The sequence below is a fragment of the Stenella coeruleoalba genome, assembly GCF_951394435.1.
Source record: "Stenella coeruleoalba genome assembly, chromosome: 11".
Classification (NCBI taxonomy): Eukaryota; Metazoa; Chordata; class Mammalia; order Artiodactyla; family Delphinidae; genus Stenella; species Stenella coeruleoalba.
Window position 1 is genome coordinate 85,492,360 of NC_137157.1, and position 20,841 is coordinate 85,513,200.

The 20,841-nt window shown below is 36.6% G+C and overlaps 1 protein-coding gene across 3 annotated transcripts in view; it reads right to left on the bottom strand.

Moving 5' to 3' along the window:
* The window catches only part of PDE3A (phosphodiesterase 3A), a gene marked incomplete at its 5' end in the record, with an annotated part of 452,867 nt that overhangs the window by 18,889 nt on the left and 413,137 nt on the right, over nucleotides 1-20,841 (bottom strand). For all 3 annotated transcript variants that reach the window (XM_079938037.1, XM_079938038.1, XM_079938039.1), the window contains 5 exons: nucleotides 4,032-4,143; nucleotides 9,588-9,725; nucleotides 11,653-11,807; nucleotides 14,763-14,848; nucleotides 18,116-18,335. In XM_079938037.1, the coding sequence (XP_079794163.1) occupies nucleotides 4,032-4,143; nucleotides 9,588-9,725; nucleotides 11,653-11,807; nucleotides 14,763-14,848; nucleotides 18,116-18,335 (711 nt within the window). The remainder of the gene's footprint in view (nucleotides 1-4,031; nucleotides 4,144-9,587; nucleotides 9,726-11,652; nucleotides 11,808-14,762; nucleotides 14,849-18,115; nucleotides 18,336-20,841) is intronic.

Here is a 20,841-nt window from a genome sequence, read left to right on the forward strand (position 1 = left end):
GCTCAGGAGCAAAGACACCCAGGAAAGATGCTAGCTCGGTCAACACAGAGGATTGACGAGTTTCTGTAGGACATACAAATATGCTCAGAGCGCTCCTTTTCTGGCCCTGGAAGGCAACTGACAGGGCTAAGAAATGATATCAGAGCTCTTCTTATTTTGTCATTATTATTCTCATCCTCTTCCTTCATCTCTGCATTTTGGACAAATCCCTTAATAATTCTCTCATCCACCAGGCAACCTCCCCTGCCTTTTTGACAACACATAAACACACATGCATGCACTAACACATCACCCGCCCTACGCTTTCCCAGAGCCTGCCCATCCCCTCTGCTGTCTTCATACACTTGTTTTCTCAGTTTTTCCTTATGCCTCAAGCAGCGGGTTGAAGCGAGCTGGTATGGAAGGCTGGGGTTGTATGTAAAAGTTATAGATTTTTTAGACCTAAATTTATAGATTTTCCATTGAAAATTCTCTATGTGCCTTTTCACCAAAGGGTGAGGGAAAAGTCTTAATACTAAAGAACAGAAATGAGACTTGAAATACTTTTTTTTCTTTGGAATGTAGCTAACACTGTGATAATTCTGCCCTTCTAGCTTGTTCCACGTCAACTCCGTATCTAGCTTTAAAACTGGTGGGCACATCACATATAGCTTAATCGAACTGAACTAAACTAAGTTGAGCCAAGACTATTCTCATGGCTGCCATTAAACAGTACATGGTGGTGGGATGAATTGGGAGATTGGGATTGACATATATACACTAATATGTATAAAATGGATAACTAATAAGAACCTGCTGTATAAAAAAAATAAATAAAATAAAATGTAAAAATTCAAAAAAATTTTTTTAAACAAATAAATAGTACATGATTGTAGGTATTTCTGAAGCATTATCTCCACTTCTCAAACTTGACTAATGAGAATGAGAGGTGCTAGGAAGAATATATTTTAGAGATGAAAGTCTTTGTAAATAGAAAATGCTCTGTTAAGAGTAACTTTGAATCCATGAATGAATATGACCTAACAATTTATCATCTTTACTAGCCAAAAATGCCCAACTGAAAGGGACTACGAAAAATATCAAACATTATTTTCTCTCTGTGCGATTGAATATAAATTATAATTTATCCTAATCTTTTTTGAACAAATATATTTTTGGTATCACATTTCTATCAGTGAGTTGTCTATATTTATAATTTTACCCACAGCTGCTCCATGAAATTATCTGTCTATATCTACCTATAGAATCTATCTCATTTTTAAATCTATTAATAGATTTTTCAAATTTTAGTAAGGGTTCTGGGTACAAACTTAAAAGCTTTCATACCTTCCCTCTTGGAAACTGTTAAACTTGGAACTATAATAAAAATTTAGTTTCTAATATTTTAGCTCACTATCATAGTAAAGCTAATCTAACCCCACTTTGGTTTCCCTTTGGCTTTTTTCATTTAGTTGTGTGGGCTTATACAGAGATATTAGAAATACAGTTCTCTATGAGTAGATGTTAAATTAGTAGACATACAACAAATTTTTGCACATGCAAATTTTAAATAATGATAAACAAAGCTCTTAATAGATGTCCATACTAGTCTGAATTTACAACCCTACAACATGCAAGGTATTATTATTTAAAAGTGATCATCAATTAAAACTTTTTTCTCTGAGAAGATATAAATAAATTCTCTTTATGGGAAGTGTCTGGGACTTCTAACAGAACAAGTAAAGTTATGATAACAATTCTTTTCACCTGGAATGAAGAACCTGATATTTCAGGAAAAATATCTGTTTACTTGTAACATATAAATATGTAATAATATAAAAATGAATAATAAAATTTGGAACCTGAAAACTTCTTTTTACACTTAAATAAATACTGGTCAAAGTTCTCTCTGAGTTAATGGTATACTATCTAGAGAAAAGTTAGTAGTTGTATCAATTTGAACTCAATGGAACTTGGCAATAGCTGATTATATCACTAAAATATATTTTGAAATATATTAATTTGTAAATTTATTCTGATACTAGCTGTTCTTTAGTGTTTGCAGTGGCTTCCTTTCTTGTAAAAGCTTATTTATGCAATTCCTTAACCTTTGAGAAATCACTAACACTTAGCTCAATCCCTGGCATCCAACCAGGGTGGGCCCTGGGAATGTGGTATTAAGAAATCAAGGCTTATCTTGAAATCCTTTCAAACTACCCCTTTTTCATATTTCTTTCCCCACTTCCATGGCCCCATCGGCCAGACTTTCCCACGGCACCCAGCGCTCTTAAGTTCCTCTCTCTACTCCCGCTGTCCTATTTTGTCTGCATTTGGTTCCATATTCTCCAACAACTCTCACTTGTAGATTTAATTCTTCATTCTCCTTTTCTATCACACAATTTGTAGATTCAGTAACTCATTCCTCATTTCTAACTCCTCATTCATAACTCATTCCTATCACACATCAACAGTGCATTTTCATCTTAATGTATCATGTGGATGGCATTTTGAAAACCAACATCTTAATAATGGATCACTTGGTTAATGCACTACCCTGCCCCTTTCTGAAAACACTTGTGTTCTAGTCTCCATATAATTTTTATTTAACTTCAGCTCCTTGCAACTACAAACAGACATGGGATTCTAAAGTCCAAGGTATATAAAAGCAAATTTAAAACTTAAAGGTTAAAACACAATTTAAGTAACGCACACTCCAGGCAATATATTGATACTATTTATTTATTTATTTTTTGCGGTACACGGGCCTCTCACTGTTGTGGCCTCTCCCGTTGCGGAGCACAGGCTCTGGACGCGCAGGCTCAGCGGCCATAGCTCACGGGCCCAGCCGCTCCACAGCATGTGGGATCTTCCCAGACCGGGGCACGAACCCGTGTCCCCTGCATCGGCAGGCGGACTCTCAACCACTGCGCCACCAGGGAAGTCCCTATTGATACTATTTTGACTAGTTTTCTTTCTGTGCATTTACTTCCTAAAAGAGCTACATGATTTTGGTACATTTTTTATTGGATTTACGGACATTTTCTCCAGTTCCATTTATTTTGTAGCATGTAGGACAATGCTACTTACATGTTCTGATGATAATCTGAAATGCTACATATTGAAAATTTAATATCTCTTCTGTGTTCCAATTCCTCATGATTATAAATGACAAACTTATTCTCACAATATTCAAAGTTCAGAAGTTTGAACCCTGGTTGTGTTCTTTCTTTGGTCTTCACATTTATCTTGATTTTTAAAATGTTCCTAGTAATTTCTCTACAACCACTTCCAGATGTCTCTCCTATTTTATTAATTAGACCATCATCCTCCTGCCCCTCTACTCCCAGCCAGGTTTATCTTATACTGAAAAACTTGAATAGTTAGTGATTTAACTCTGTGGATGCCAGAATAAAGGTTGAGAATTCACCCAATGAGGGAGGTATATTATAAAATGAGCAATAAATTTAACATTTAATTATTTAGCACACAATTAAATTGGAGTTACTACGGGCAAGGTACTATTTTAACCCCTTTAGAATTATTACATCATTTTATCCTCATAACAATCCTATGAAGCAGCCATTATGATCCCCATTTTACAGATTAAGAAATGAGGCAAGGGCTTCCCTGGTGGCACAGTGGTTGAGAGTCCGCCTGCCGATGCAGGGGACGCGGGTTCGTGCCCCGGTCCGGGAAGATCCCACATGCCGCGGAGCGGCTGGGCCCGTGAGCCATGGCCGCTGAGCCTGCGCGTCCGGAGCCTGTGCTCCGCAACGGGAGAGGCCACAGCAGTGAGAGGCCCGCGTACCGCAAAAAAAAAAAAAAAAAAAAAGAAATGAGGCCCATTGAGATTAAGTAAAACCTAGGGTCTCCAACAGCTGATAGGTAAAGGGATCAGAATTCTAACATAAACTATTATCTCCTAATCACTATACCGTGTGGCCATACAGGGTATTTTCAATGTGTAATTCTGTGCTAGTAGCTAATAATTCAATACCCCATTACCCATAACAAATTCAATGGATTTTAAAAGTATTAATTCTTGTACTTACAAGGAATTTCCCTGTAGCCAATCTCCAAAGCATGAAAATAATTCATAAATTCCCTAACTGGAATTTTAAAAGCTTCAAAGAGACCCATGTCTTCAAAAAGTCTGTATGATACCTGTGAAAGAAAAAGACAAAGCCTTACAAAACATCCCTCAATGTGTATTAGATGTAAAGAGAAAAATGGGGAAAAAAGTATACATTCCATCAACCATATTAATGTACTGCCCGTAGAGACACTTACTGGGAACAATAAATAGATATTGAAGACCTCCATGTCCTAGCCCTTGTAGTCCCTGATAAAGGGTATATAATCTATTTTTAAAGGTAGAAACATAAAACCCAAGAAACAGCCAACCAAAAAATCCAGTATACACTCTAGAAACATATCAAGGTACTAAATTGCATGTGATATCAGTAATAAGAGAATAATACTGAGTAAACTGCTAATTGTATAATATATAAGTGCTAAATAAAGAATGAGAGAAAGCTTTAATTCGGACTAATTTTATAAATTAAAAAAAAAAGCTTTCTAGAAGATAAAGGATTCAGAGTTGTGCCTTAGTGAAGAATAAGAGGACAGAATTATGAGAGAGAAAAGGTTGCCTTGGTTGAAATACATAGAGAAGAAAGATTTCTAATCCACTATGAATAAAAATGTTTAAACTACATTTCCTCAATTGTCTTCTTTCTCCTTTGAATATCTGTTCTCCTTCCAATTACTTTCATAGCTCTGGAGATTCAAATCAAGTAAATAGCTGTGGATGTAATTGGCATATTTGATATGCAAATGAGGGAGAAAGAAAAACATGAAAAAGGCACAGAAGAAGGTAATGGGGAGAGAAACGGTTATTCACATGGCAGAATGGAGTACAGCACCATTTAAAGTGGCCTCACTTTATGTCACAAACGCACAGTACTGGTTATAATTCAGGAGACTCTAAGAAAGAATTATTCATCCTTTTTGTTATTTGCATTCCTTCTTAAAATTCTCTTGAAATATTTCTTCTAAATCTTTGATATAATACTTCATGGTTACTTTTCTATTTTTTGTTATTGACTTTAATCTGTTCAAATTCACTAATATTTTTTAATTAGATATTTAATGTTCATCAGTTACATATATTATGTATGTATTTGTGTACATCTATACACAGGTATATATAACTAAAAAAGTGATTTATTCATTCAGCATATGTCTTTTGAGTGCCTACTCTAAGACAATTTTCCATCTACAAGGCATATATATAGATGAACAAAACAATGAAGTTTTCCTTAAAAGAGCTTATGGTCTAGCAGGGTAGGGCAGTAAACCATAGACATAATTAGTAAGGTATACACTATGACTGAAAGTGATGTTATATGAAAAGAGAAAAAGGGAAGCAGGGATGGAGGTTCAGAGTGCAAGGGAGGACATGGCAATTGCTGTTTTAAATATGGTGGTTAGAAGAGGCACATTCAGGTGACTTTGAGCAAATAATTGAAGGAGATGCAGAGTGAGGTACAGGGATATCTGAGGAAAGAGTTTTCTAAGCAGAGGAAAAAGACAGAGCAAAAGCCCCGAGGTATGTTTGCTATACTCAAGAAACAGCAAGAAGACCAACATGGCTAAAACAGAGTGAATGAAGACAGGAGTAAAATTTAAGTTAGTAACTGTAGAGTGGTACTGTGTGGGTTGCGATCTTGCTGTTTGACAGCCAGATTGATCATTATGAGGACTTTTACACTGAGAGAAGTATGGGGCCTTTGAAGAGATTGGAGCAGGGAAGTGTCTTAATTTATTTAACTTAAGTTCTAAAAGGAGCACTGTGGCTGCCCATTGGGAACAGAGTACGTATAGTATATGTGCTTTTTTCACTCTGAATGGCAAGTATATTTAATTTTTCCCTTTTTTCTGTGTTACATAAAATCTCCACCTCCTCTCTTTAAAAATGTAACAGAAAGTTAAGTTTGTGGTTTCTGTCATATTTCAAGCTAGTTCTTCTTTTAGTTATCTTCTGCATACTATTGCTTTAAACTATATTTGAGTTCTTGTTTGTAAATACCCAGTGGATTTAACTATGCATGTTACTTCAATAAAAAGTATTTATAACAATAACAGCAGCTGCAGCTGTTGACATATATATGTGTGTGTGTATATATATATGGCATTTAATATGTGTGATGCCTGCTCTAAGCAGTTTACATATATTAATTATCTATATTAATTCATCCAAAGAGCATCTTATGAGATAGATACTGTTAATTACTAACATTTGAAATCAGAAGACACTAAGGCACCGAGAAGTCGAATGACTTGTAAAAGATCACACAGTTGACACATTATCAGACCAGAATTCAAGCGGTGTGCTCTTTACTGCTCCAAATTCTACCACCATTATTTGAAAAGCAATACTGCTAGGATTGCAAATGACTAAAGTTTCCTATTATTCTCTTAAAACATCTGAAAGATGAATTGAAAAATTAAGACAAGATATTTTAGAGTATGATTTTAAAATAGGAGAATTTTCACCAAGAAGCTGTTAAAAATCAACGGCCACTGATCCAAACTCGTGAGTAAAGGAAAGTCACTGTTAACTGGGTAAATACTGGTAACCAAAAAAGGTAAATACTCTTCCAAAATCTGAATGATGTCCTTTTAAATTTGTTAAAATAAACATGATAATCATCAAAAACGTAGGCAGTATGTTAAGGCTGAGAAAACATTTCCATTGCACATATGTCTCTTTAAAAGTCTTTTGAAGTGAGACTTTTTCTGTGTAGTCTCAGCCAAAAGGTGATTTCTTGGAATGTTGAAGTTAATTCATTTCAGCTGTCCTGAAGTCTCACTAAAGTGCAAAAAAATATGCCTTTACACAGTGAAAATTTCATGTTTTTTGTGTTTATAAACTCAAATCAAAGAAAAAAAAACCCACAGCAAGGCAAATAAAGTTGTCTTTTCTCAAAGTTCAGTGTTTTGTATTTTGGAAAAATAAACAGTGACATAGTAAGGACCATACAATTATGTATTTAGTTTTGAAAGATAACTGGGAAAAAAGATACAAAAATCTAATTGTTAATTATATCTAATCTTTCTATTGTCTACTTGTATTCACAACTTTTAGAAAACATTTTGTGGCAAAACTGGTTAAGTTGCACCCTCCCGCCCCACCATCCCCATTCACAGAACTCCAAGGGGGTTAGGTACCTGCACTGTTACTTGGTACAGTCACTTGTTCTGTAAAACCAACTGCTATAATAACCACTTTCGACTTTCTCAGACTCTCCATTCTGAGAGTTTGCAAATATAATAAATAAATGCATTTTATGAGGGGCTGAAAAGGATTTGAAATGAAGGTAAAAAGCCTGGACTTCCGATATACAGATATATCAAATCCTGTGTCCAATATGACTTTAGATGAACAGTATATTTTAAGTCTCAGTTTTTTCTTCTATCAACTAGAGATTTAAAGAAATACCTGCATCCAAGTTACTCTGAAGATTAAGTTGTAAAGTTTTGGGAAGTCTGTGACACATACATCAAATACAAAACAATGTGAGATTTTTCTCTCCATCCCAGGGAACACACTCTCCAGTAGAAGAGAAAGAAGACTTCCTGGCCCACTGCCACATCTCCTTGTGGCACCATTACAGGCATATTTCCAGGTGAAATCACTCCCTCAGAGTTCTGGTATGCAATGAGTTTCAGAGAGTAGGATACAAAACCTCCCTGGAAAAGCCCCAAGGCATGAGGCAGAGGTGGACTGGATAAAACAGCTACCCTTAAACATGCCCTCAAGATCAGCGAGCATAAAAGATGCTGAAGGTGCTGCTCAGCACTGAGGAGAAAGAAAGAGAAGAAAACTGGGACTATTAATTTTCAAAAACATGCGTGGACCTTGAGGATAGTTTGCCAAGTGAAATAAGTCAGAAAGAGAAAGACAAATACCGTAAAATGATTTTACGTGTATGTGGAATATCACAAACAAACAAAATGAATGAACAAACCACAAAAAAACAAACATGTCGACATAGAGAACAGAGTAGTGATGGGAGAGGGCAAAAAGGTAAAGGGGGTCAACTGTGCGGTGACAGATGGAAGCTACATTTTTGGTGGTGAGCACATGGTAGGATCTACTGAAGAAGAAATACAATGTGCACGTGAAACTTGTATAATATCATAAACCAATGTTACATTAATAAAAAAAATGTTTTCACAAAAAAAAGAAAGGGGTAGTATCTCTTAGTCAAAGTGCAAGGGCTGCCACTCTGGTTCTCAACGTGTTCATGGTGAGAACAGAGTCCAGTAGAGGCAACAACCGCATGTTATGGAAACTGTAATTATTTTGCGCTTCACAAGCCATCTGTCATTTGAGCATACTTCTTCTGTAGGTAGCAAGTCATTATTTTGACACGTATCTAATTTCCCTGTTGGAATGGGAGTTCCTTTAAGGCAGGGACACATCTTTCTTCTTGGAGACTAGCCTAGCACTTCATGTTTGAGGAACTGAAGAGCAAGGGAAAAGCCCGCTCTATCTTCTTCCTTCAAACCTTCACGGATCAGGAACCCTCACCCCAAAGTTCTACACTCATACTTGCTCCGAGGTCTGAAGAAAGCCTGTCTTCACTGCATGGAGTAGAAATCAGTCCAACAAGTGATTTCTTTTCTAGTGTTTTGCAGGGAAGGGTTAGAGGCTCCAGTAAATGTGGGTCCTGAATTCTCACCTAAATCTGATATTAACAAACCTGATAGTCTTTAGTATATTTGCTGTGATATTTCTTCAATCTGTAAGAACTCACCTAAAATATTTTAAGATAAGCTGATAAATATTATTCCATCATCTCCATTAATTAAGAGTTTTGATAGGGGCTCAATAATAGAGCAAATCCATTTTGTTTCGTTTTATTTATTGAGAACAAACATGTTCAAATTCTTAATTTCTGTATGTTTTCTTTCTCCTTCAGAGAAACAAAACGTTTCTTTATTTGGGAAACCTTGAAAGTAGCTGAGCTTAAGGGAAAAAAAGGCTCGTTATGCAGTAATAGTTCGTATTCTATATTTCTTGTGATACCTAAAGGTGTTTTCCATATTAAAATACAAAGAACTCTAATGTGTTTCTCACAGCACTGGAGGAAACACACTACTGCATAATATCTTATTTTTGATAAGGCGTAAGCACTATACTATTCAAAAGTTAAAAAAAATAGTCATTGGAAATAATCACAGACAATAAATTAGTGTTTATAAGTTGGCAGCTTTCTTCTTGTGAGGGCTTGGGTCAGCTTTTCTTTTGCTGAATTCTATGAATTTAGATCACTTCTCTATCTTGCTTGTGTATCCCTGCCCCCTCCATTTTGTCTTAGAAAATACATAATATTTTAATTGCAGAACATGATATTCTACTCACTTGAAGTTCTAATTTTTTTTGTTATCCCACCAGCAAGGAATCTACAGAGTGTTGGGTACTGAAATTTCCTTTCTCCACCTAATATTCACCACTGATGTTAAGTATGTACAGAGATTTAAACAAACAAGGAATTTTTTTTTACATTTATAGTCATAAGTATGAGTGCATTTCTTACCTGACTAAGAATACGGCCACATTTTCTTCCTATTTTCTCCACCAAGTCAAATATTGGAAAATTCCAAGTATTTAGCTGCTCCATAATTGAGTCCAAGTTATCCATGACAAGAGGTTCAGGAGCAAGAATTGGTTTGTCCTGTAATGAAGATAAAAATATTTTAACAGCGTGCAGTTTTTCTACAAAGCAATTTGCTCCTTCTTTGGTAAATTCAATTCAACAATGGAGGTTACTTGAAATAAATGACTTTAGGGTGAATGAGTGGTCTTCAAAAAAAAAAAAAAATCAAAACATCGACCCCCAAGGTAAGGAGAAAAGGTCTTAATGCTGTTTCAGACCATGAATTTTACATTATTAAGTGCCTGCCTATTCCTGGTTCATACACGCTATGGAAAAATTAGATGTTTCTTTCATAAATTAACATAACTGCTTTTTAGTCTTCTGTGGAGTTCTTAAATAAAGATTCAAGTACTTCAGAACACTGAAATTGTATGCAAACTTAGCTCTATATTTTTACGTAAGTTTTTCTGAGGATTCCTGGCTTATATTGAACTCTCAAAAGAAACATGAGGGGCTTCCCTGGTGGCGCAGTGGTTGAGAATCTGCCTGCTAATGCAGGGAACACGGGTTCGAGCCCTGGTCTGGGATGATCCCACATGCCGTGGAGCAACTAGGCCTATGAGCCACAACTACTGAGCCTGCGCATCTGGAGCCTGTGCTCCGCAACGAGAGAGGCCACGATAGTGAGAGGCCCGCGCGCAATGAAGAGTGGCCCCGCTCGCCACAACTAGGGAAAGCCCTGGCACAGAAATGAAGACGCAACACAGCAAAAATAAATAAATAAATAAATAAATAAATAAATAAATAAATAAATAAATAAATAAAAAGAAACACGAGTGTGGAGGGGGAGTAAATCACCCCTACTCTAATTGGTCCAATTTATATTACTGCTTCAAAATCAGCATTAATCCTGTAGAGTTACAATTACTACAATTTTCAGGGATTTTAATTTAATTCATGTGATCCATGGTTTCCAAAAAGCACACACTGTATATATGAGAAAACATTTTTATAACTGGTCCCAAATGAAGACATTCTTAAGAGTTTATTTACCAAAAAAATAGAAAATAATGAGGATAAGGAGACATATACGTTATTTTATTTATCTATTTATTTATTTTTTCGGTACGCAGGCCTCTCACTGTTGTGGCCTCTCCCGTTGCGGAGCACAGGCTCCGGACGCGCAGGCTCAGCGGCCATGGCTCACGGGCCCAGCCGCTCTGCGGCATGTGGGACCTTCCCGGACCGGGGCACGAACCCGTGTCCCCTGCATCGGCAGGCGGACTCTCAACCACTGCGCCACCAGGAAAGCCCCATATACGTTATTTTATCTGACAATCTCTTTGATTTAAAAGTATAAATGGTAAATCAGGTAAAAGAAAAACGATAAGAGCAGCAATTGATAATCACATGACAGTCAACTATTTTCTACCATTGCTGCCTCCTCCAAACTAACCAGACTCAAATGTATGCTTTTATCCTCTTTAAGTGGATCTTTTTAAACACACAAAATACATCATCATTAAAAGGTGTTTTAATGGGTAGCAAGTGTCAATGTAAACCTGGTTTAATTTAACAAGGAAAATAAATATTGGCTCACTTTCTAAATCAAGGAGGTACTAGAGAAGAACTAACAGAAGCCCTACGATAACTAATATATTTCATTTTGATTGCTTGATATTTATAAAATATTATTTTACTGATTGAAATAATTCATTTTCCTATGCACATTTACATTTTTAGATTGGGTTAGGAAATATCTGTAATCAGTTGTGGAGATGAATACTTCTGTTCTTAATCACTAAATAATAGGACCGTTAAGATACCAGTAAGACTTGGATAGAGAAAAATTGTGTTGATCCATATAGGGAGGGCTATAATACATGTATAACCCAAGTGACACACATCTTCAAACCTAATGATTCAGGGATCTATTTCTAAGCCAATTCCTGTCATAGAAACCAATTTCTCAAGTAAATGAATGAGTTAAGTGATGGGGGGCTACCAGGAATATCATGGCCTCAGGAGTATAGGTGCTGCAAGGTGATGTCTTCCTCAGAGGCTCTCTGGGGCATTCAGTCTCATCTTCGTTCTGTACAATATCACTGCTATCACTGTTGTTATTGGTTTCATAATCAGAGGTAACTTGAGTGGTGTCATCTGCAGTTAAAAGAGAACAGCCTATTATGAAAGTTGCAAAGGAAAAAGGGGGTCCCATTTAAGTGAATATTCCTAAAATGCACATGATCGATATAGTGTTTACGGAAATACTGCTTTCATGAGCTTACACACCAAGAATATAGGATTATAGGGCGGGAAAAAGCACACATTTTTTAAACCCTGTAAAATAGATGGCGTTATGACCTGTGATTTATAGGACATTCAAGAATTCCTCAATAATAATGCTCAGATCAGTAGTTCCGACCTTTTAAAAATCCTTTGACTTTCAAGTTACACCTTTTTTTAAATTGAAGTATAGTTGATTTACAATGCTGTGTTAGTTTCTGGTGTACAGCAAAGTGATTTGGTTAGACGTGTAGACATTTTCTTTTTCAATTCTTTTCCATTACGGTTTATTACAGGATATTGAATATAGTTCCCCGTGCTCTACAGTAAAACCTTGTTGTTTATCCATCTTATATATAGTAGTGTATATCTGCTAATCCTGAACTCCTAATTTATCCCTCCCCACTTTGGTAACTTATGGTTCCCCCTTTGGTAACCATAAGTTTGTTTTCTATATCTGTGAGTCTGTTTCTGTTTTGTAAATGACTTCATGTATATCATATAAAATCCTAGGACTCTATATTTCTTTTTCCTTTATCCATGCCCCAACACACTAAACCACCTAGTAGCTAACTAGAACCTTACCTCTAGAATGGGCACATGGGTGGGAGAAATTGAGTTGACACCCAAGAACAAAGTGGTCTGTAGAACATACCAGCCACGGCATGTGCTAAAGAGCATGGCGGGTCCTACGTATCCAATCTCGATTCCTAGAGATCTGTGCTCTCTTCCGTCTCTCCACGTATCTTCCACTGCACTCAGCACTAAACTGTGCTAACCAAAGGATCAGTCAGGTAATATCAAGTGTCTGAAGAACATGCTTCCGGGGTAAAGGCCTCAGGAAGCTTCTCTTAGCTGAATAAAGTGCCTGAATGAAGTTTATGGAGTGCTTGCTATGTGCCAGATACTACGGAAAGCACTTTATTTGTACTAACACATTGACTCCTCTTAACAATCCTATGAGGCAGGTTTCATTGTGTTACTATTATCCTCACTCTGCAGATAGGAAACTGAGGCACAGAAAGGCTAAGTAAATTGCCCAGGAGCATAGAGCTGGTAAATTCTGTCACCAGAATTGAACTCATGAAGTCTGACCCAAGTTCCTATACTCCTGATGAAGCCTAGCTTTTTTTTCTCTCCTGTTTATTGCTTTCCATGGCCTACAAAATCTTTGCCTTTCCCTAAATCACAAAGATATCTGCCTGTGTTTTTTTTTCAGAAGTTTTATTGCTTTAGCTTTTACAGTTAGGTCTGTGCTCTATCTCAGAATAATGTTTCATATGGTGTGAAGTAGGGAGTGAGATTCATTTTTTTCCAGCCCTACTAGATTGAAAAATTGGATCTTTGTTGAAAGTTCAATGACTGTGTAGGTGTGGGTCTAATGTGGGGCTTTCTACTCTGTTCCATTTGATTCTATTTGCCAGCACTACACTTAAGCCAGCACTACCCTTTGTCCATTCCTGTGGTTTAAGTCTTGAAGTCAGGAGACATATATCCTCTAACTTTGTTCTCCTTCTTCAAGATTGCTTTGGATAGTCTAGGTCTGTCATATGTCCTCATATTGCTGGTGAATAATGGCTTTTGTTATGTAGCCTGTTCCAATCAGGAGTATTTTGTAGGACGTTTCCAAGGACCCATCTTTCTCCCATCTTTCTCATGCAACAGCTTTCTAGGTTAGAATCAGACACAGTCTGAAAGTGTAACTGACAAGTTTCAATCCCAGAATTTGCAGCCAAATGAAGAAGCACACTCAAAGGCCACAGCTCTGCAGGAGACCAAAGGTGATAAGGAAACACTCCCCTTATTCTATCAGCATCAATAGAGTGAGAGATGAGGGACATAGAGAAGGGAATATCCTCACTTCAGAGAGCTACAATATCAGATAAGTCTACAATATCAGGTAACTCTCAGAACACAGAACTCTCTTTTTGATTTTTCCTTGCCTATGTCCAATGGACCTTTGTCCATTGCCACAGCACACCATTCTCGTGGGCAAATAATTAATATTTATTGAGTACCTATCTAGAAATTCTGGAGCAGATAATTAAGAAACATTCTTAGGTCACTCTATTATCCTAAAGTCTAAAGTTCATGAAAGCCATTTTTTTCTACCTTGCAAACTTTCAGCAAACTTGATTTTGATAGCAAGTCCCTAGGATTGCATCAATAAAAATAAAATAATAATTATTACAGTAATTATGGCAGCAAACACTACTTACAGTGACACAGATACTATAATAAGTGCTTTATGTGCTTTAGTAATTTAATTCTCACAATAATCCTGTTTGGTAGGTACCGTTTTTATCTCCATTCTACAGATGCAGGAACCGAGAAACAGAGATTACAGGTGAGTCAGAAGTTGAATCAGGATATAAACCAGGCTCCAATGCCTATTTTTCTGAACCTCTGTGTAATACTGCCTCAAGGAAAAAGTAAGTTTTCTTCCCTAAGTTTACAGTGATCTAAGCAGGGTCATTTCTCAGGGTGTGCAATGGAGATCTCCACAGAGCACCCTAAAATAGATGACCCTCCAATGTCCAAGATAAAATAACATTTCTGTAGAGTTCTATACATTATATAAAAAGGCCTATCATTTCAAAAATATAGTCATTTGTGTGTAGATGTATAGAAACATTTTGGACAGCTTTGCATCAAAATTTAACCTATGATTAACTCTAGGTAGTAGGATTATGGACGATTTTGATTTTCTTCATTGTCTTTTTAAATTTGTAATCTAAAAAATCAAAAACATATGTTACCTTTTTGATCAGAAAAAAAATCAAGTAAAGCAATTTCCAATTTGAGGAACAGAATCCAATAAAGAATTACCAGTTCTGTTTGGTGTCCGAATGGCTGCCCCACTTCTCTCCAGGGGCCCATCAGCAGGAGTCCCTTGGGAATATGGTCTGCCACAGCTGAGAAATAATGGAACAGCTGTAAGTAGGTCCTTTTCAGAAAATCGTAGACACACCATGTATGCATACATTTAGATAAGTAACAATAATCAAATATTTCTACATTCTACTTATTCGTTTGATGGAAAGAAATCATTTTGTTTTATACATGGATGTTGATATGTAGGATGCTGGTTTTTTTTGTGTGTGTGTGTGGGGAGGAGAGTGTGCTGTGTCAATACAAAGGATCAAAAACTCTGTTCACCTCTCCTGCTCCTCCGTGGTCTAGACCATACCTGAGGTGAAACTACTGGCAATATTTTGTTTTACATTATTTAGAGAATCCTGGAATAGTCTGCTACCTATTTACAGTAGTGATTTTGGAGGTGCCGATGTGTATTTGGTCAAAAATATCTTTCCCAATGGAATGCCTTTGTGTCTGCTTAAAAGCCTCATTATTAGATTTATTTCTATGGCTTATGAGATTTTATGTCCAAAGAGCCCTTTAAGAATAGATTGCATACATGAAAATAGAATAATGGTAGATTAATTTTATTTTTGCCACAAAATAAAAATTATTTTTTCAGATTGATCAGTTCCCCCGTTAAGGCTCTAAGGAAATGAATAAAGTAGACATACATTTTGATGAAGAGTGGATGTAAAACTGACCACAAAGGTTGCTAGTTGAGAAAAACAGGCCAAGGGAGTGCCCTGTGGGTAATGGAGAAAAATGAAGGTACTAGAGAAGTGGGCAGGGTTCTTTAACAGAGGAGGCTGGAGGATGTAGGATACTTTTGCTTTCTCAACAGTTTTGACTGTTTAATAAATTACAAAGTAACCCCACGAATGGCCTGGCAAGTTTCCTCTCTCACTTATCTTATTTAGAGACTTTATGATTAGATTTTAATTCTGTTTTTCGCTTCTGGGTTCTTTTGTTCTGCCTAATATTAGAAAGGGTCTCAGAGAGTTTTTGTTTATTTTTTATTCAGCCACAGGTTACTCACTGTAAAAGGAAAAAAGAGTGATATGTTATAAGTTAATATATTAAATATCTCATCACCTTTTCCCCCTGAATTGTGTTTATATGTGTAGTAGAGAGAAGCATTCCCCGGTTAGAGCATTTTCATCCAAAGCAAATTTATTTTTCAAGCCTTGAATGTAAGCAGGAAACATCACACACAAAATATTTCTAATTATGAAATCCTATCGGCCTGATTTAGGGACTCAAGAGAAAATGACAGAACCCAAGGCAAAAGCCCATAGTTGTAAATGATGGGCTTACATGTTTGGATGAAACTTGGTAAAAGTAGAGTTTATTAGTTTGAAGATTTTTCTCTGCAAGATAATACTTAAAAGGAACGTTTAAATGAGTAGTTCAAATAGACTACCTCTTTTGCCAAAAAACCAGCTTGTTGCATAGACATTACAGCAGCCAAGAGACTGGGATTCAACGCCAAATCCTTCAAGTTCAGTGGGGGAAACCATAATAATTAGTCATGTGTTTCTGGAGCTCTCTATGCCTACATGGGTGGCTGCCTTGAAGGCAGTAATAAAACATGGTTTGAATTATAGATTTATAAAGCCCAAACAAATAAAACACACACTACTGGATTTATAAACATTACTGAACAAGTAGACAATGAAATTCCCTTGTTTTTCTCCAAAACCTCTTTTATAAAAATCCTATTACATTCTTTCTGCTAAGAATACAAAAAAATAGACTGTGGTGAGAAAAGCTAAGTGAGCGGTATATCTTTTCTGAACCTCTCTGTTCTTTTTTTAGGCGAGTTATTTCTCACAAGTCTGGAGCTCACAGCGGGAGCATCTCCCTAGAAACAAAGTGCTGGAAGCAGATGTCCTTGATGCCGGTGACTCCCTGAGGCTTCATCTTGGCTCGGGAGGCACACCACAAAAAAAGTGTTTCTTGAGGGTGTTCCACCAAACACTAGCTCTAGGGGCAATTATTGGGTGTTAACCTAAAGAAATTCGTCCTGTGGTCAAATAAAGTCAGAAATCGCCAGATGAAACAAAACTCAAGAGGTTTTCCTTTTGCAGGACTTCTCAGAGCTTTAAATAAAGTGAGGTGTGTTGTGAATCACTAAGAGGAAAATATGATAGGCCTGTTTTACCACAGAGCATACTTTTTTTGGGGGGGCGGATAAAAGATGGGATTAACATCCCGCAGAAATTATTTCATTAAAAATGCTATTATAGAGAAGGCAGCAGAATAACTTTTGGATGGTGGAATAACTTTTCACTCTGGTCCTGGCCAAACAAACATAAGTGATTTTCCCTTTGAAACTATTTGTAAAGAGAAAGGAAGGAAAAATAAAGATTATAAGAAGAAATAATCATTTAACATAGAATTTCTGAACAAACGATCAGAAAATGAAATTTGTGAGGCTTAAATCTGAATTCATTGATCAAGCCTGGGTCTGTGACCCAACATTTGATAGTAGAAGACTAACATGTAACTAATTTATTCAGTTATCCTCATTAACCTTAGGGGGAAAAATATCATTTTATTCAAGGCACTCTCACGACTATAACTTAGTTTTAAAACACTCAACTCTTCTCTACTTAAAAAAAAAGATTGTAATGCTTTAAGATCAGTTATTCAAGATAAAGCTATTACTGAAGGACAATAATACGTTAATCAGTAAGAGGAGGTATTTATTTCTTAGTGACCGTGTGGGCAAAATAGTCTTATCACGCTAGGCTCTTTTTTCTTATCCCCTGTAAGAGACAATACTCTGTCATTCAGTTTCAATAGGACAGAGCAGCGCAAGCAATTGCTTCAATGTATTCAGAGATCCATCTGAGTCCAGCCATAATGTGCCATGTGTTACCTGCATATTTTTAAAGCGTTAAAATGGGAATTGCAAACTTAAGGTAAAAAGAAGTACCTTTAAAATCAATATAAAATCCTCCCTGGAGAACAAGTAAAAAATATCCCAACAAAATATCAAATTATACCAAATGACTTGATATGAGTTTTTAATTATATGTTTTATGCATCCTCCATCCGCAAGCAGACAAAACATTATTTTGTATCATCTCCAAAGATTAGCTGTATGTACTATATGGACTCGCAAATTTCTGTTGATGGAAAAGCACTGAAAAGTTTCTCTGCCAGTCTATTCAACACAAATCACATTATTTGTACTTTCCTGTCAACTACTTTGGGCAACCTACACAGAGGTGCGTGGACTGGTGGTGAGTGTTCCTAAGAGGAAAACCAGTATTAGTTTTATTATTAAACTCCAGCTAACAATATGAATTCCTTACCTGCTACATATAACAGGTGGAGTCAGGATCTGAGGAGAAAGGTCAGGGGCACTCTGAGTGTAAGTTACGGCCCTGTGAGAACTTAGGCCTTGTTTGCCAGTTGCATCGGCAGATTCTGGAAACTGCACTGCAGAAATTTTGCTGACTGGGCTGCTGGCAGGGGTCCCATGGAGAGGTGAGGAAGAGGGTGAGGAAAGAGGTGAAATTTTCACTAGGGAACCTAAGAAAGAAAGAGAGTTATTAAGTCCTAAATAAATGTCTTTGAAAGTCAAAATTGCAACTTTTTTTTTTAAAACATTTTTATTGGAGTATAATTGCTTTACAACGTTGTGTTAGTTTCTGCTGTATAACAAAGTTAATCAGTTATATGTATACATATATCCCCATATCCCCTCCCTCTTGCGTCTCCCTCCCTCTCACCCTCCCTATCCCACCCCTCTAGGTGGTCACAGAGCACCGAGCTGATCTTCCCATGTGATGCAGCTGATTCCCACTAGCTATCTATTTTACATTTGGTAGTATATATAAGTCCATGCCACTCTCTCACTTCGCCCCAGCTAACTCTTCCCCCTCCCCTCAAGTCCATTCTCTATGTCTGCGTCTTTATTCCTGACCTGCCCCTAGGTTCTTCAGAACCAGTTTTTTTTTTTAGATTCCATATATATACGTTAGCATACAGTATTTGTTTTTCTCTTTCTCACTTACTTCACTCTGAAAGACAGACTCTAGGTCCATCCACCTCACTACAAATAACTCAATTTCGTTTACTTTTATGGCTGAGTAATATTCCCCTGTATATATGTGCCACATCTTTTTTATCCATTCATCCTTCGATGGACACTTAGGTTGCTTCCATGTCCTGGCTACTGTAAACAGAGCTGCAATGAACACTGTGGTACATGACTCTTTTTGAATTATGGTTTTCTCAGGGTATATGCCCAGTACTGGGATTTCTGGTTTATATGACAGTTCTATTTTTAGTTTTTTAAGAAACTTCCATACTGTTCCCCATAGTGGCTGTATCAATTTACATTCCCACCAACAGTGCAAGAGGGTTCCCTTTTCTCCACACCCTCTCCAGCATTTACTGTTTGTAGATTTTTTGATGATGGCCATTCTTACTGGTGTGAGGTGATACCTAATTGTAGTTTTGTTTGCATTTATCTAATGATTAGTGATGTTGAGCATCCTTTCATGTGTTTGTTGGCAATCTGTATCTCTTCTTTGGAGAAATGTCTCTTTAGGTCTTCTGCCCATTTTTGGATTAGGTTTTTTTTTTTTTTTTTTTGATATTGAGCTGCGGGAGCTGTTTGTAAATTTTGGAGATTAATCCTTTGTCAGTTGCTTCATTTGCAAATATTTTCTCCCATTCTGAGGGTTGTCTTTTTGTCTTGTTTATGGCTTCCTTTGCTGTGCAAAAGCTTTTAAGTTTCAGTAGGTCCCATTTGTTTATTTTTGTTTTTATTTCCATTTCTCCAGGAGGTGAGTCAAAAAGGATCTTGCTATGATTTATGTGATAGAGTGTTCTGCCTATGTTTTCCTCTAAGAGTCTTATAGTGTGTGGCCTTACGTTTAGGTCTTTAATCCATTTTCTGTTTATTTTTGTGTATGGTGTTAGGGAGTGTTATAATTTCATTCTTTTACATGTAGCTGTCCAGTTTTCCCAGCACCACTTATTGAAGAGGCTGTCTTTTCTCCATTGTATATTCTTGCCTCCTTTATCAAAGATAAGGTGACCATGTGTGTGTGGGATTATCTCTGGGCTCTCTATCCTGTTCCATTGATCTATATTTCTGTTTTTGTGCCAGTACCATACTGTCTTGATTACTGTAGCTTTTTTTATAGTCTGAACTCATGGAGCCTGATTCCTCCAGCTCTGTTTTTCATTCTCAAGATTGCTTTGGCTATTTGGGGTCTTTTGTGTTTCCATACAAATTGTGAAATTTTTTGTTCTAGTTCTGTGAAAAATGCCAGTGGTAGTTTGCTAGGGATTGTATTGAATCTGTAGATTGCTTTGGGTAGTAGAGTCATTTTCACAATGTTGATTCTTCCAATCCAAGAACATGGTATATCTCTCCATCTGTTGGTATCATCTTTAACTTCTTTCATCAGTATCTTATAGTTTTCTGCATACAGGTCTTTTATCTCCTTAGGTAGGTTTATTGCTAGGTATTTTATTCTTTTTGTTGCAATGGTAAATGAGAGTGTTTCCTTAATTTCTCTTTCAGATTTTTCATCATTAGTGTATAGGAAAGCAAGAGATTTCTGTGCATTAATTTTGTATCCTGCTACTTTACCAAATTCATTGATTAGTTCTAGTAGTTTTCTGGTAGCATCTTTAGGATTCTCTCTGTATAGTATCATGTCATCTGCAAACAGTGACAGCTTTACTTCTTCTTTTCCGATTTGGATTCCTTTTACTTCTCTTTCTTCTCTGATTGCTGTGGCCTAAACTTCCAAAACTATGTTGAATAACAGTGGTGAGAGTGGACAACCTTGTCTTGTTCCTGATCTTAGGAGAAATGGTTTCAGATTTTCACCATTGAGAATGATGTTGGCTGTGGGTTTGTCATATATGGCCTTTATTATGTTGAGGAAAGTTCCCTCTATGCCTACTTTCTGGAGGGCTTTTATCATAAATGGGTGTTGAATTTTGTCAAAAGCTTTTTCTGCATCTATTGAGATGATCATATGGTTTTTCTCCTTCAATTTGTTAACATGCTTTA